Source organism: Salvelinus sp. IW2-2015, linkage group LG8, assembly GCF_002910315.2.
Source record: "Salvelinus sp. IW2-2015 linkage group LG8, ASM291031v2, whole genome shotgun sequence".
Classification (NCBI taxonomy): Eukaryota; Metazoa; Chordata; class Actinopteri; order Salmoniformes; family Salmonidae; genus Salvelinus; species Salvelinus sp. IW2-2015.
The window spans coordinates 14,843,222-14,858,274 of record NC_036848.1 but is presented as its reverse complement, the minus strand read 5'-3'; the positions used below and the strand labels follow the sequence as shown (position 1 = coordinate 14,858,274).

At 42.6% G+C, this 15,053-nt stretch overlaps 1 protein-coding gene across 1 annotated transcript; it reads right to left on the bottom strand.

The window, feature by feature from the left end:
- Nucleotide 1: 1 nt before the first annotated feature.
- LOC111967174 (uncharacterized) lies at nt 2–15,053 on the bottom strand (the record flags this gene model as incomplete). Its single annotated transcript, XM_023992034.2, has 3 exons — nt 14,661–15,053; nt 1,503–1,663; nt 2–1,138 (listed from the first exon to the last, which is right to left on the bottom strand). Coding segments are annotated over exons 1-3 (1,311 nt in total), but the record flags the coding sequence as incomplete, so codon positions are not given.

Genomic DNA, 15,053 nt, shown 5'->3' with positions numbered 1-15,053 from the left:
CCCCTGTCCCCGTGCCAAAGGGGTAGAAGAGGGAGAGGGGGGGGTGGAGGGTGGGGGAGAATAAGGAGCGAGGGGATCGGCGCTGGGGATGTAGGGATGGAGAGGAGGAGAGGAGGGATGCAGACTCTCTGATGATGTAATGTTCCTCCTCTGTCACCCTGTTTTCTGCATCCGCCTCTCTGGCTCGGTCCTTGTTCTGGGGGTGGTAGTTGAAGTTGTAGCTGTTGAGATTGTCGTTGTCGTAGTTGTTATTGTTATTGTTGTTTAGGAGTTGTTGTTGTGGGAAGGTCTGTCTGTCTGAGAAGGACAGAGTGACTCTGGCGTCTGACTCCAGTGGACCCTGCTTCACCGTTCTCTCTCCTTCCTCTGAAACACTCAGCAGCCTCCTCCTCCTCCCCCATCTCTCCCTCCCTCCCTCTCTCTCCAACTCTTCCTCCTCTTCCCTGTCTTCACTGGCCCCCTCCCAATCCTCTGAGTGTCTCTTCCTCCCTTTCCTCCCTCGCTCCCCTCTCCCCTCCTGCCTCGATCCCACGCTCCTAACCGCAGCCCCTGTCACCTCCGCTCTCCTCCCCTCCCTTCCCCTCCCTCTATCCTTCTCTCGCTCCCTCTTTCTCTCCGTCATTTCTCTCCTGGTGCTCTCCTCCTTTTGTCCTCTCACCAGACCTCTGGTGGTCCCAGCACCCCTCTGATCATCAATGGGATGCCTCCTTGGTCCCGCCCCCATCCCCGCCCCTGTCTTATAGAGACCCTGACTCATAAGTGGAGCTGGCCTGCGTCCCGTTGCCTCTCCATCGCCCCCTGTGCCCCTACGTGGGTACTGCACCTCAATCCCAGCAGGAGGCAGGGAATACCCCAGCGTGTTCATGAGGCCTGATATAGACCCTAGCAGACCGTCCAGGCCTGTAGAAAAGTGCAGCAGGGAGCTCTGGAGGTAGGGGCAGAGGGTGGAGCGGGCCAGCTCCCTCACCGCCCCCAGGAGAACAGAGTAAGCCCTCTGGTTCTGGGCCAGCCTTGCACGGTTCTCCAGGCCCCGCCACAGCTCCAGACGGGTGGCCGCGCTAGGTAAGGACAGGGCTGTGCTGTTGGGCCGTGGAGGGGAGAAGTCTGGGTCACTGAACGGCGGGCCCAGGTAGGATAACTGAGGGAGGGAAGGGGGGATGGGAGGAGAAACAGAAGGAGGAGATGGAGGATGAGCAGAGGGGGGAAAGAGGCAGTCAAGAGCGGGTATGGAAAGAGGGAGTGGGAGGGAGAGAAGGAATATTTAATCCAACATGTGAATTCAGACATGGATTGGTTATGCTCAAACACAAGTCTGGGTGCCAGTCTGTTTCTGTTTTAGCAAACTCCCCATGGCAAGACCAAGGGGTTGGCTGGAGCAGAAACAGAATGGAACCAGGCTTCTCAAATATGTGTTGAATTCAAATACTTGTGGAATGAAACATTGACATGCTCCAACATAAATGTTCTTCAACACAGTATCTATATACAGTCACAGTACTCACATAGGTGTCCTTTATCTCTCTCAGCTGATGCTCCAGGTACTTGGTCAGCTCATACGTCCTCTCAATCGAAGTCCTCTCATTGGACAGGCTGAAGGAGGGGTCTGGGACCTGGACCGAAGTCACGGCTGCAGCCAATAGCAGGACGTGCTGAATGTGATGGACTGGGGAAGAAACCAATCAGAGGATAAGATCAGTATCTGTTGAAGATTAAAACCACACAAGGCGTTGTATTCGTGTACTATCAACAGTCATAGAATTATAATATCACTGAGGTATTTCAATTGGCAGAATTTTGCCTTATTTGATCTGCAACTTGCTGTCAGCTGAAGTGAGTCTATCAGCACTCTCACCATCACCTTGTTACCATGACAATCAAACTCAACTTCGATAAGAGCACCTTCAAAATATTTATGAGAATTTTAACAATTTTACCGTTTATTTCTTTGTCTCTATGGTGATAGCCTTGTCTGTTTAAATATTGGCAAATSTAAGTAATCTAACTGCCAAAACAGCGTTTCCGCTTCAATCTAATTTTAGAAGTTCCTGCCGTCGAATGTTTTCTCTGGGCTCAAATAAAACTTCACTCATGTCTAGCTCCATAGTGTTCACTACTACATCACCATGACTAGCTCCATAGTGTTCAGTACCACATCACCATGACTAACTCCATAGTGTTCACTACTACATCACCATGACTAGCTCCATAGTGTTCACTACTACATCACCATGACTAGCTCCATAGTGTTCACTAATACATCACCATGACTAGCTCCATAGTGTTCACTACTACACACCATGACTACTCCATAGATGTTCACTACCCATCACCAATGACTAAGTCCATAGTAGTCACTACCACTACCACACACAATGACTAGCTCAATAGTTTGTTCATGATTCACTACTTTAACACCATGATAGCCCATAGTAAAATGAAAAATGAATATTTATAGAATTCCTACTAATCACCATGACAGCTCCATAGTGTCACACTACATACCATGACATCCATAGACTAGCTCCATAGTGTTCACTACTACATCACCATGACTAGCTCCATAGTGTTCACTACTACATCACCATGACTTAGCTCCATAGTGTTCACTACTACATCACCATGACTAGCTCCATAGTTTCACTACTACAATCACCATGACTAGCTCCATAGTAGTTCACTACTACATCACCATGACTAGCTCCATAGTGTTCACTACCACATCACATGACTAGGCTCCAATAGTGTTCACTACCACTACATCACCATGACTAGCTCCATAGTGTTCACTAACTACATCACCATGACTAGCTCCATAGTGTTCACTACTACATCACCATGACTAGCTCCATAGTGTTCACTACCTACATCACCATGACTAGCTCCATAGTGTTCACTACCACTTACCACATCACATGACTAGCTCCATAGTGTTCACTAACCACATCACCATGACTAGCTCCATAGTGTTCCACTACCAACATCACCATGAACTAGCTCCATAGATGTTCACTACCACATCACAATGACATAGCATCCATAGTCACATCTACTCCATGCACTAGCTCATAGTGCTCCATATCTAATGCTACCACATCACCATGACTAGCTCCATAGTGTTTACTCACATCACCATGACTAGCTCCATAGTGTTCATACAACCCTGACTACTCCATAGTGTTCACTACTACATCACATGACTAGCTCCATAGTGTTCACTACTACATCACATGACTAGCTCCATAGTGTTCACTACCACATCACCATGACTAGCTCCATAGTGTTCACTACTACATCACCATGACTAGCTCCATAGTGTTCACTACCACATCACCATGACTAGCTCCATAGTGTTCACTACCACATCACCATGACTAGCTCCATAGTTGTTCACTACCACATCACCATGACTAGCTCCATAGTGTTCACTACCACATCACCATGACTAGCTCCATAGTGTTCACTACCCACATCACCATGACTAGCTCCATAGTGTTCACTACTACATCACCATGACTAGCTCCATAGTGTTCACTACACATCACCATGACTAGTCCATAGTGTTCACTACCACTACCACATCACCATGACTAGCTCCATAGTGTTCACTACCACATCACCATGACTAGCTCCATAGTGTTCACTACTACATCACCATGACTAGCTCCATAGTGTTCACTACACATCACCATGACTAGCTCCATAGTGTTCACTACACATCACCATGACTAGTCCATAGTGTTCACCACATCACCATGACTAGCTCCATAGTGTTCACTACCACATCACCATGACTAGCTCCATAGTGTTCACTACCACATCACACCATGACTAGCTCCATAGTGTTCCTTACCACATCACATGACTAGCTCCATATGTGTTCACTACCACATCACCATGACTAGCTCCATAGTGTTCACTTACCACATCACCATGACTAGCTCCATATTGTTCAACTACATCACCATGACTAGTTCATAGTTTACACCACATCACCATGACTAGCTCCATGTGTTCACTACCTACCACATCACCATGACTAACTCCATAGTGTTCACTTACTACATCACCAATGACTAGCCCATAGTGTTCACTACCACATCACCATGACTAGCTCCATAGTGTTCACTACTACCACATCACCATGACTAGCTCCATAGTGTTCACTACCACATCAACCATGACTATCCACTAGTGTTCACTACCACATCACATGACTAGCTCCATAGTGTTCACTACCTACATCACATGACTAGCTCCATATTGTCCTACCACATCACCATGACTAGCTCCATAGTGTTCACTACCACATCACCATGACTAGCTCCATAGTGTTCACTACCACATCACCATGACTAGCTCCATAGTATTCACTATTACATCACCATGACTAGCTCCATAGTGTTCACTACTACATCACCATGACTAGCTCCATAGGTGTTCACTACCACATCACCATGACTAGCTCCATAGTATTCACGACCACTACCACATCCCCATAGCATTTCTGCAATGTGCCTCCCTCCTCTCACGTATGACCAGCTTTGTGACAGTTAAAGCGGTAGCAGGTGGCACACATTCTCTCTCTCCCTCTCTCAATTCAATTTCAATTCAAAGGGCTTTATTGGCGTAGGAAACATATGTTTACATTGCCAAAACCAGTGAAATAGATAATAAACAAAAAATGATCAGTAAACATTACACTCACAAAAGTTCGATATAGTCCTCACACACAATAACACTCACATGCACGCACACACACTCATACAATTACGCACGTCATGAAGGTAGGAATGCACACACACAAGCACTCAAATCAGTACAGAGATATTGAAGCATGTGGATTACTTTATTATCAGCATCACAGTCGCTAGTGAAAGTCTAACACACCCCTTGCGCAGATCACATTTTGCAGCTTTAAAAGGATACTTCGGGATTTGTGTGTGTGTGTGTGTGTGAGAGAGTCAGATTAACTCGTGGATACCATTTTTATGTATCGGTGTGCAGTTTGAAGGAAATTGCTGACAAGCACAAGAGAAATTGCTAGTTGCGCAATGACTGGAAGTCTATAGCAATAGATGTCCAGTCACTGTGCTAACGCTAGTTAGCATTGGCTCGCAAACTATCTCGAACTTCCTTCTTGCTGGACACAGAGACATAACAATGTTATCCACGAGTTCATCTGACTCTGGGGAAGTAGATAAAGGGCTTCATTCCAAAATCCTGAAGTATCCCTTTAAAATGAAATCTTAAAAGGGATTACATTACATGTTTTTCCTATCGATCTACACAACCTACTGCACATTTTCAAAGTGAAAGAAAAATGCTGAAAGGTCCCGCCAATTGGATAGTCGGGATTTTCCATCAATGGCTGCTCTGTAGATGACCTCAAACTTTCTTTCACTTTGGAGGTTGTAGGTTGTGTAGATCTGTAGGGAAAAACATCAAACGTGATCCCTTTCTGGACGTCATTTTAACGGCAGCAAAATGTGAAGACTGTGCAAGGGGTGTGTGGACTTTCACTGGGCACTGTATATGTGTATTTGTGTGAGTGTGCGTTTGTAGTGAATGCATGCCTTTGTCTCTTATATTCCTTCATTTGCTTGTGTTTAGGTTGGTGTTGTAAAAGTGTTTATGTGGTATGTGAGTGCTTGTCAATTTGCATTCGTACGCATATGTGCATGATTATGTGTTGTTTTGTATTTGATATACATCGGTGTGCGTGTGTGTGCTTAAAGTTAGTCGTGCGTGCCTGCTTATATGAGTGAGCGTGTACGTTAGAGCATGTGTGCGTGTATGTGCGTGTATGCATGTGTGTGTGTGTGTGTGTGTGTGATGTGTGTGTCTTGGAAGCGACCAAGGGTGGCTAATGTGCGGACCCTTTTAAGGCCCTCTCTTCCAGCACCACACAGGGAAAATGGTGGCCAAATGATCTGTGTCAATGGCGGAGAGCTCAGTGCCTGTCCACTTCCCTGTCCCGTAGAGCCACTGAGAGACAGAGTACACACAGAGACCCCTCTTCGTCTGTCTGTCTGTCTGTCTGTCTGTCTGCCCGCCCCCAGGACCTCCCACAAATTCTCATTGTATCCATTCTTCTCTCTCTCTCTTTCTCTCTCTTTCCATCTTTTTCTCCATCTTGTTGCCACACACCTCTCTTCCCTCTCTCTTATTCACTTTTGCCCATTGCTTTCCAATAACCTTTTTGTCCTCCCTATACTCGTTCTCTTTTTGCATTCCTCCACCATGCATGTTTTCTTCATGGTCCCTGTCTCTCTCTGTCTTCCAGCCTGACAGGCAGACAGACAGCAAGGCATGGTTCTGTGTAATTATGGGTCTTAAACAAGCTGCTGTTCAACAGGTGTGAAATATGTTCTGTACAGGATGTGTTCCCACATCCATCCATCCATCCCCCTCCTCCTCTCTCTGTATATCCAATCCATCTCTCTCTCTCTCCTTCTCCCTCGCTCTCACTCTCTCAACCCCTTATTCCACTCTGTCTAATGTCTTTCTCAATCCTGCATTATCCCTCTTTGTTTCTCATTTCCTCTCTTCCTTTCTGTCCCTCTTCCCATCTATTTGTAGAAAGTCTCTGGGTTCTTGGTTCTCTGCCTTTCCTCTCCTTCTCTTCCTTTACTCCCCCTCTCTTTCTTCTCCTCTTCGGAAGTCTATTATCAGTATTTAGTGTTCTCTCTCTCACTCTATCACTCCGTCTTTTCACTCCCTCTTTCTCCCCTCCATCATGTTGCCCCGTGGACACCTTGTTCCTCTCAGAACTAACTAAACATGTCAGGACCTAAAAGAGTCAACACCATTWTCCGCTACAGAAGAGACTTCCTAACGTCATCACTTTCAACATATTACTCCTTAACACGCCTTCACACCTTTCATCTGAATGAATTGAACAGTCACAGCGAAACATGTCGACTCCTTTCAATCACAAAACCTCAACACCTGACACACCTTAATATTTCGAACTCAACTCAGCAGCTCACCAACTCTCCCTTGGAACTTGGACAGATACAGTACAGACACAGGTAAAAACAACACTTCTAAAAACACCTCAAACCTCAAGTTTTTACTCTCAACTTTCTTTTACTCTGGACACCGAAACCAACTCTGAGACCACCCTTTCTACAGAAACGACCGAATCTAGGTAACTTCCAAACACACAGCTGGTACACTTGACTTTGCATGTGTTTTAATGCTAAATGCAATGCAGTCTGGCCAAATGCCATTTTGATGCACAGGCGTCTTCTGTAGAATGAGAATTTCCCTGTGGATGATAAAGGTTATGATAACCTACAGCCAAAGCCCTCAGTCTTCTGTTCAGGGAGCAGGGAACAGTACCTGGCAGTAAGAACACTAGGAACACACTCCACAGGCCAGGGTGAAGCCAGAACATTCTCACAGGGGAAATTATATTACAGTAACACAGGATTCCTCATGATCTGTGTTGTGTGTGTGTTGTGTGTGGTGTGTGTTGTGTGTGTGTGTGTGTGTGTGTGTGTGTGCGTGCGTGCGTGGCGTGCGTGCGTGCGTGCGTGCGTGCGTGCGTGTGTGCTACAAAGTTTCTCCCTTTCTCTAAATCATGTGAGATTGTCCCTATCGTTTGATTGCGGATCTACATTTAAAAACATTGCACAATCTTATGGCTGCCACTGGTAAGACAACGTTTCTGGACTTGATTTATGAAAGTTAAGGGTTGAGGGTTTCGCTCATTAGTTTCAAGTCTGGGGTCGGTTGGGAATTGAAGAATTGGGGTTAGGGTTCAAGTTAAAGTCAAGGGCACAGGGGCCCGGTCTTCGTGGACTTTTTGCAATCCAGCTATATGTATGATGCGTTAGAATCACATAGGACTGGATGGAAGGCTGTCCTGCGCTTGCCTGGTTAGCATATTTACTGTCATTCCTGGCTAACATAATACCAGACCGGGCAGGGAACCGAGGCCACGGCGAAGCAATGGGTCCAATGCTATAATTGGATAATTCACATCTAGACCTATTCAACAGGACTTTCTAATAATATGGTTCTATTTCTGTTCTTTTGATTTTCTATTCTGTTACATTCGTTTCTGTTCTTATTCTGTTCTATTCTGTTTAAATGTCAATCTGTTCAATTCTGTTCTATTCTGTTAAAATTGCTATTCTGTTCTATTCTGTTCAATTCTTTTTCTGTTTCTTTCGTCTTAAATTTCTTTCTTTCCTATTATGTTCTGTTCTGTTCTATCTTAATCTGTTAATTCCTGTTTCAATATTCTGTTCATATTTCTGTTCTGTTCTAGTTCGGCCTTCTATTTGTTAAATTTCTATTCTGTTTATTCTCGTTCTACTGTTCATTCAATTCTGAAATCCAGATTTAGTACCTGAGGCAAAAGTTCTATTTCACATAAAATAAGGCCGAGTTTTTGTGCACAGCACACACACACCACACACCACACACCCACCACACACACAACCACACACACAAAACAACCCAACCACCACACACACACACACACACACACACACACACACACACACAATGGTACCCTGGCTGGCTGGACAGTAACATGCGTATAGGCCGCAGGGAGGGAGGGGGAGGGGTAGCCAGGGTCAGGGTCGATGTTGTGTGCCTGCGTACAGTTAAGAGCACAGATTTATGTGCAGTCTGTACTTAATCAAACGTGCATTCCTTTACTAACTCAACACACACACACACWCATCACATATGCACACACATGGACACACGAACACACACAAGGACCAATGCACCCATCTTTTGAAACCCATGTGCAGTGCCTTTAGAAATGATTCATACCATTTGACTTATTCCACATTTTGTTGTGTTACTGGCTGAATTCAAAATGGATTCAATTGATTTGTTTCTCTCTCCCATCTACACACAGTACCCCATAATTGACAAAGTGAAAACATGTTTTTAGAAATGTCAGCAAATTTATTGAAAATGAAATAGAGAAATATCTCACATACATAAGTATTCGCACCCCTTAGTCAATACATGTTCGAATTTTTGGCAGCGATTACAGCTGTGAGTCTTTCTGGGTAAGTCTCTAAGAGCTTTGCACACCTGGATTGTACAATATTTGCCTATTATTCTTTTCAAAATTCTTCAAGCTCATTCAAGTTGGTTGTTGATCATTTCTAGACAACCATTTTCAAGTCTTGCCATAGATTTGAAATCAGATTTAAGTCAAAATTGTAACTCGGTCACTCGGGAACATTCACTGTCTTCTTTGTAAGCAACTACAGTGTAGATTTGGCCTTGTGTTTTAGTTATTGTCCTTAGTGTCTGGTGGAAAGCAGTCTGAACCARGTATTCCTCTAGGATTTTGCCTGTGCTTAGCTCCATTCCATTTATTTTTTATCCTGAAAAACTCCATGGTCCTTAACAATTACAAGCATATCCATAACATGATGCAGCCACCACTATGCTTAAAAATATAAGGAGCAGTACTCCTTRATGTGGTGTATTGGATTTGCCACAAACATAACACTTTGCAATCAGGACAAAAAGTGACTTGCTTTGCCACATTTTTTGCAGTTTTACTTAAGTGCCTTACTACAAACAGGATGCATGTTTGAAATATTTGCATTCTGTACAGGCTTCCTTCTTCTCACTCTGTCAATTAGGTTAGTATTGTGGAGTAACTACAATGTTGTTGACCCATCCTCAGTTTTCTCCTATCACCGCCATTAAACTCTGTCAATGCTTCAAAGTCACCATTGACCTCATGGTGAAATCCCTGAACGGTTTCCTTCCTCTCCGGTGACTGAGTTAGGAAGGACGCCTGTATCTTTGTAGTGATTGGGTGCATTGATACACCATCCAAAGTGTAATTAATAACTTCACCATGCTCAGAGCGATATTCAATGTCTGCTTCTTTTTTTTTTTTACCCTTCAGCCAATAGGTGCTCTTCTTTGCGAGGCATTGTAAAACCTCCCTGGTCTTTGTGGTTGAATCTCTGTTTGAAATTCACTGCTCGACTGAGGGACCTTACAGATAATTGTATGTGTGGGGTACAGAAATGATGTAGTCAATCAAAAATCATGTTAAACACTATTATGCTAAGCAACTTATTATGGGACTTGCTAAGCACATGTTTACTCCTGAACTTATTTAAGCTTGCCATAGAAAAGGGGTTGAATAATTTTTGACTCGAGACATTTCAGCATTTAATTTTTTATTAATTTGTAAAAAATAAAAATCAACATAATTCCACTTTATTGTGTGTAGCCCAGTGACAGAAAAATCTACATTTAATCAATTTAAAATTCAGGCTGTAATACAACAAAATGTGGAAAAAGTCAAGGGATGTGGGGAGTTTCTGAAGGCACTGTACATGTGCGTGGGCATATGCACACACTCACACACACATGTTGACGCACACACACATGCATATGCACGCACACACACACACACACACACACACACATACTCTTCCCATCTCTTATCCCTGGAGATATCTTCTTGGAGTTCATATTGAAATTCTACTTGATCTACTTGGCATGGAATGCACCCTGGATTGCCAAAGAACATCAATGACAGAAAAACAAAGGGGAAATAAAGAGAGGAATAAAATATACAATACCATTTTAGGTTTACAACAAAACCCTCACTATTTATTGCTTCCAACAAACTCTATGTGCTCTCTTTTTATAATTGTGTTTCTCTCTTTCTGATTGTATTTCTCTCTTTTTCTCTCCATTTGTTTAGCAGGTTGACGTTTATTGTCATGAATCTTGCCCTGGAGGCAGACCTAAGCGATTTCTGATAGATGGGCCAGCTGCAAAGTCAAAATTGGCTATATCGTAAAAATTCATGAAAACTCAAATTAGCTATTTTAGTCTTAATTTAAGGTTAGGGTAAGGCACTATGGACTCTGCAGAAATATGTATTTCATATTTATGTATTCTTATTGGTTTGTTGAATTTACATATCAATTAGGTTGTTGCTGCCATGTTATGTGTTTGTCTTAGGTCGCTCTTTATGTAGTGTTGTGGTGTCTCTCTTGTYGTGATGTGTGTTTTGTCCTACATTATTTGTATTTTTTTATCCCAGCCCCCAGCCCCCGTCCCCCAAGAGGCCTTTTGCCTCTTGGTAGGCCGTCATTGTAAATAAAAAATTGGTTAGAAAATTGAAAAACAAGGGTCAGATCCTTAAGAGGTTTAACTGACTTGCCTAGTTAAATAAAGTTTAAATAAAAATAAAATGAAAAATAAAAGGTGTTATACCATTGGTTACACTTGCAGATAGGGGGAGATTGCGAACGTCAATTATTCCCAGTCTGATATTGATAAGCAAGCGGTAKGTGGCGATCTGAAACACTATATTCTATTTTCATATTTATAACATGTACGAGTTGACTATGTACAGTACATGTCCTGATGTGCATATATAGGTGTACGGTACCTGTTAGATATTTGGGGCATCCTGTGATGTGCTTTTGTRTGTTCTTGCTGTAAGAGTGAGTTAGCTAGCATGATCTAATTGTAATGGTTGCATTAGCTCCCTGCTAATTCACAGTTATTTCCATTCTAACAGACGAATCTACAGCCATCAACATACTGTTGTCCTCCACATCTAGTGTGCTTCCTTGTGTCTATCATTAGAATGAACACCACTCAACTGGGACCGCTGGCTGGGTATTCCTTTATTTAAAAACTACGCAAGAGATTTCCGAAGTATGATAACATCTGTTACGCCAGCTTGTGACAGATTTCTCTGGCAAGATTCATGACAATAAAAGCCAACCTGCATGTGTTTATTCCCTCTCTTATTCTCCTTCCCAGAAAAATATGCCTTTAATTGTTCTTACGGTTGCTTTTATTACACTCTGTTCGTTCTCAGTTTTACATCCACCGTTAACGATCAATATTAGCTTCCTCTATTTCTCTTTCTTTCCTTCCATGTTCACTTATTGGTCCCTCTCGTTCTTTCCCTCTTTGAACCCTCAAACCTCCCTCTTCTATTTCAGTTCTCCTTTCTTCTATACCTAATTGCCTTCCTCTCTTTCTTTCTCTAATTTGCTTCCCTCATCCCTTCCATCTACCTCTTTGCATTCTTCCTTCCTTTTTTCAGAGTTTCAGACGTTCAGACTTCGGTTTCTAATTTACCTCCCCCTGCTCTGCCTAACTCCCCACCCCCGGCTTACTCTTAAAAAATAAATAAGCAAAAAAAAAAAACATACAAGAGCCTTCCATTCAATTTATCCGGTCTGTCTCTGCTTTAGAAAATCAGAGAAGGGGGAGAGGAGAGGAAGGAGGAGGGATGGGGGGTCCTGAAGGAGACAGTGAGAGACAGACAGACATAAAGAGAGGGAGGTAGAGAGAATCAGAGAGGAAGAGAGGGAGCAAAGGGACTTGGATAAGAGAGAGTATGGGAAAGGCAGAGAGAGAGAGAGAAAGAGAGAAAGAAAGAAAGAAAGAGAGAGAGAGAGAGCAAGAGAGAGAGAGAGAGAGATGGTAAGGGCGTTTGGTGAGCGAGGGGCCATGTTAATTTGGGAAAAATGTAAACAGCATGTGTAACTGTTCAAAGCGTGACCAACTCATTTTATATCATTCCCCCTCTCCCTCGCTCTTTCCCTCTCTCTCTTTCCCTCTGGGTGCTGCTAACTCCTGTCAATAGGGAATCTGTACTGCATTAACCCTGCAACACCACTTTCTCCTTCTCTTACTCAATCKCTTTCTTTCTCTCACTCTCTCTTTTTATCTCTCCCTCTCTCACACACAAAGAGTCAAGGATGGGGTTGAGTAAAGGATGTTAAGGGTCAATCTCTCTCTCTTTCATCCCTCTTTCCTTCTCTCTTTCTCTCTGCTTYCTCTTGTATTCCTCTGTCTCTCTGCTCTAGATCCAGGCGTGGGTTTGAGCCGTTGAAAAGAGTGGATATGCTCTGGTGTCACAGCGCACGGACACAAACACTGTTATCTAAAGTCCCGACACTAATTGACCCTTACAGCCATAATATGAAGTGTGTGTGTGTCAGAGAGAGAAAAAGGGAGGGAGAGAAAGAGAGAGAGAGCGACAGGTTATCTATTTCACTTGCTTTGGCAATATAAATATATGTTTCCCATGCCAATAAAGACCCTTAAATTTCTAATTGAGAGAGAGAGAGAGAGAGAGAGAAGAGAGAGAGAGAGAGAGAGAGACAAGAGAGAGAGAGAGAAGGAAAGAGGGAGGTGAAAGAGAGAAGAGAGAGAAGGAAGAGAGGGAGAAGAGAAGAGGATGAAGAAGAGGAGAAGAGAGAAGGAAGGAAGAGGGATGAAAGAGAGAGAGAGAGGAAATAGGGATGAAAGAGAGAGAGAGAGAGAAGGAAAGAGAGAGAGAGAGAGGTCAAAGGCAATATGTTTTGTTTTTTGAAGTTGTGGTTTATATTCTTTGTTTGCTCAAAGTATCTGAGACAACTTGAGTTTGTTTCAAGTGCTTTAGTTATATAAGTGCTATTGAATGAGTTGTATGGGGGGGTTAGTTATTTTAACCACTCTTTATTGAAGACCACCTGAAAGTGTGGGAGAGGAGGCAGGGAGGGAGAGAAAGAGAGAGGGGGGGGTCTTCTTCAGCCTACTATTCTTTTGTTTTAATGCTTTTAGCATCATTTCGGCACACAATGTTTCACCTCCCTTTCCATTTCCCCCTTTCACAGACATGGAACAGCAGCCGCACAAGCTGTCCCAAAGGGCAGGTGTGTGTGTGTGTGTGTGTGTGTGATTGTGTGTGTGTGTTCTCACACCCTGACTAACGTGAATCATGTACTTTCTCATATCAGTGACAGCTAACTAGACAAGGGCTTGAGCTGCCCCTGACCCCTCTCAACCAAAGCCATTTTTTACAATGAAGGAAACTTTCCATTCACGCATGCACACACACACACGCACACACACGCACACACTCACACACACACACTAGAACTCATTTCTACAAGCTTGTAAAAACTTACATTCAGATCAAATTGCCTCCTTAATGTCCTACACTGTAACTTCCTTTTTTAAATAGAACAAGGACGTTTTCTAAGCGAAAATTGTATATGTTTTGATATAGATATGTCACGTCTATAAAAGGGGCCCTTTTTATCACATTTTATCTCAATATTTGTTCCATTTTTTTGTAACAAAACGTACAATGTGCCATTAGAGCATTTCTTTGGAGGTCATTGTATTTTGTTTGTGATATCTGCAGACAAAAGTTAATCTACTATAATGATTCTGTATTCTCATAGAAATGTGTTCTAAGTATTTGTTGTCTTGTGAATATGCTAATGTTATTACAATTTTCTATATTTGAGGAGGGATTTCTACACTTATCTAAAAATATTCACGATTCATATCTATTGAAATTGAATTAGAAGTTTGAGAAAAGTGGTGCAGCAAACGAAGTGCAAATTCCCCTTGGTCATCATGTTATTATTATCCAAAATATACAACTAACTGGGAATCTCTACTGTGAATAATAAAAACATGATCAAWTAACAGAAATGCCACTGGTATGCTTTGTAAAATATTAATTTGTAAAAGCCATCGGTTCAGGATATTCAAATATTAAATATGCAATAATAATAACCATTACTATAATAATTAGAATAATCATCATTATAATAAATAAATGCAAATTTTTATAAGAATGTTATTGTGGAAGATATTTACACGTGATCATTTTTACTGGGACTTACCTTCAAAATGCATTTTTAATTTTCGCAATATCCTTTATTTCCTTTCGGCGCGCACTGATTAAATCAGCCAGACTTTCTCCAAAGATTACTGGACTAATTCCGTAATGATGAATTCGTATCTCTGTTGTTGATTTAACCTTTTCCAAAACTTTTCTCCATAAACTAAAATTTTTCCTTGATTAGTCTAACTTGAAGTATSTTCTCTTGAAAAAAAACATATTCTGAATCCTATGTCCATGGAACTTTACACGCTCTCTAATTAAACATTTGTGAATTGATCAAAAACATCGCTWACGCCGAATTCTACCGGTGGGTCGCTGTTTATAAAAGCCGAGGTGTGCGCACAAAATCCGCCTGGCTGACTTTGACGGTCCGCAGACTTGACGGGTGTGT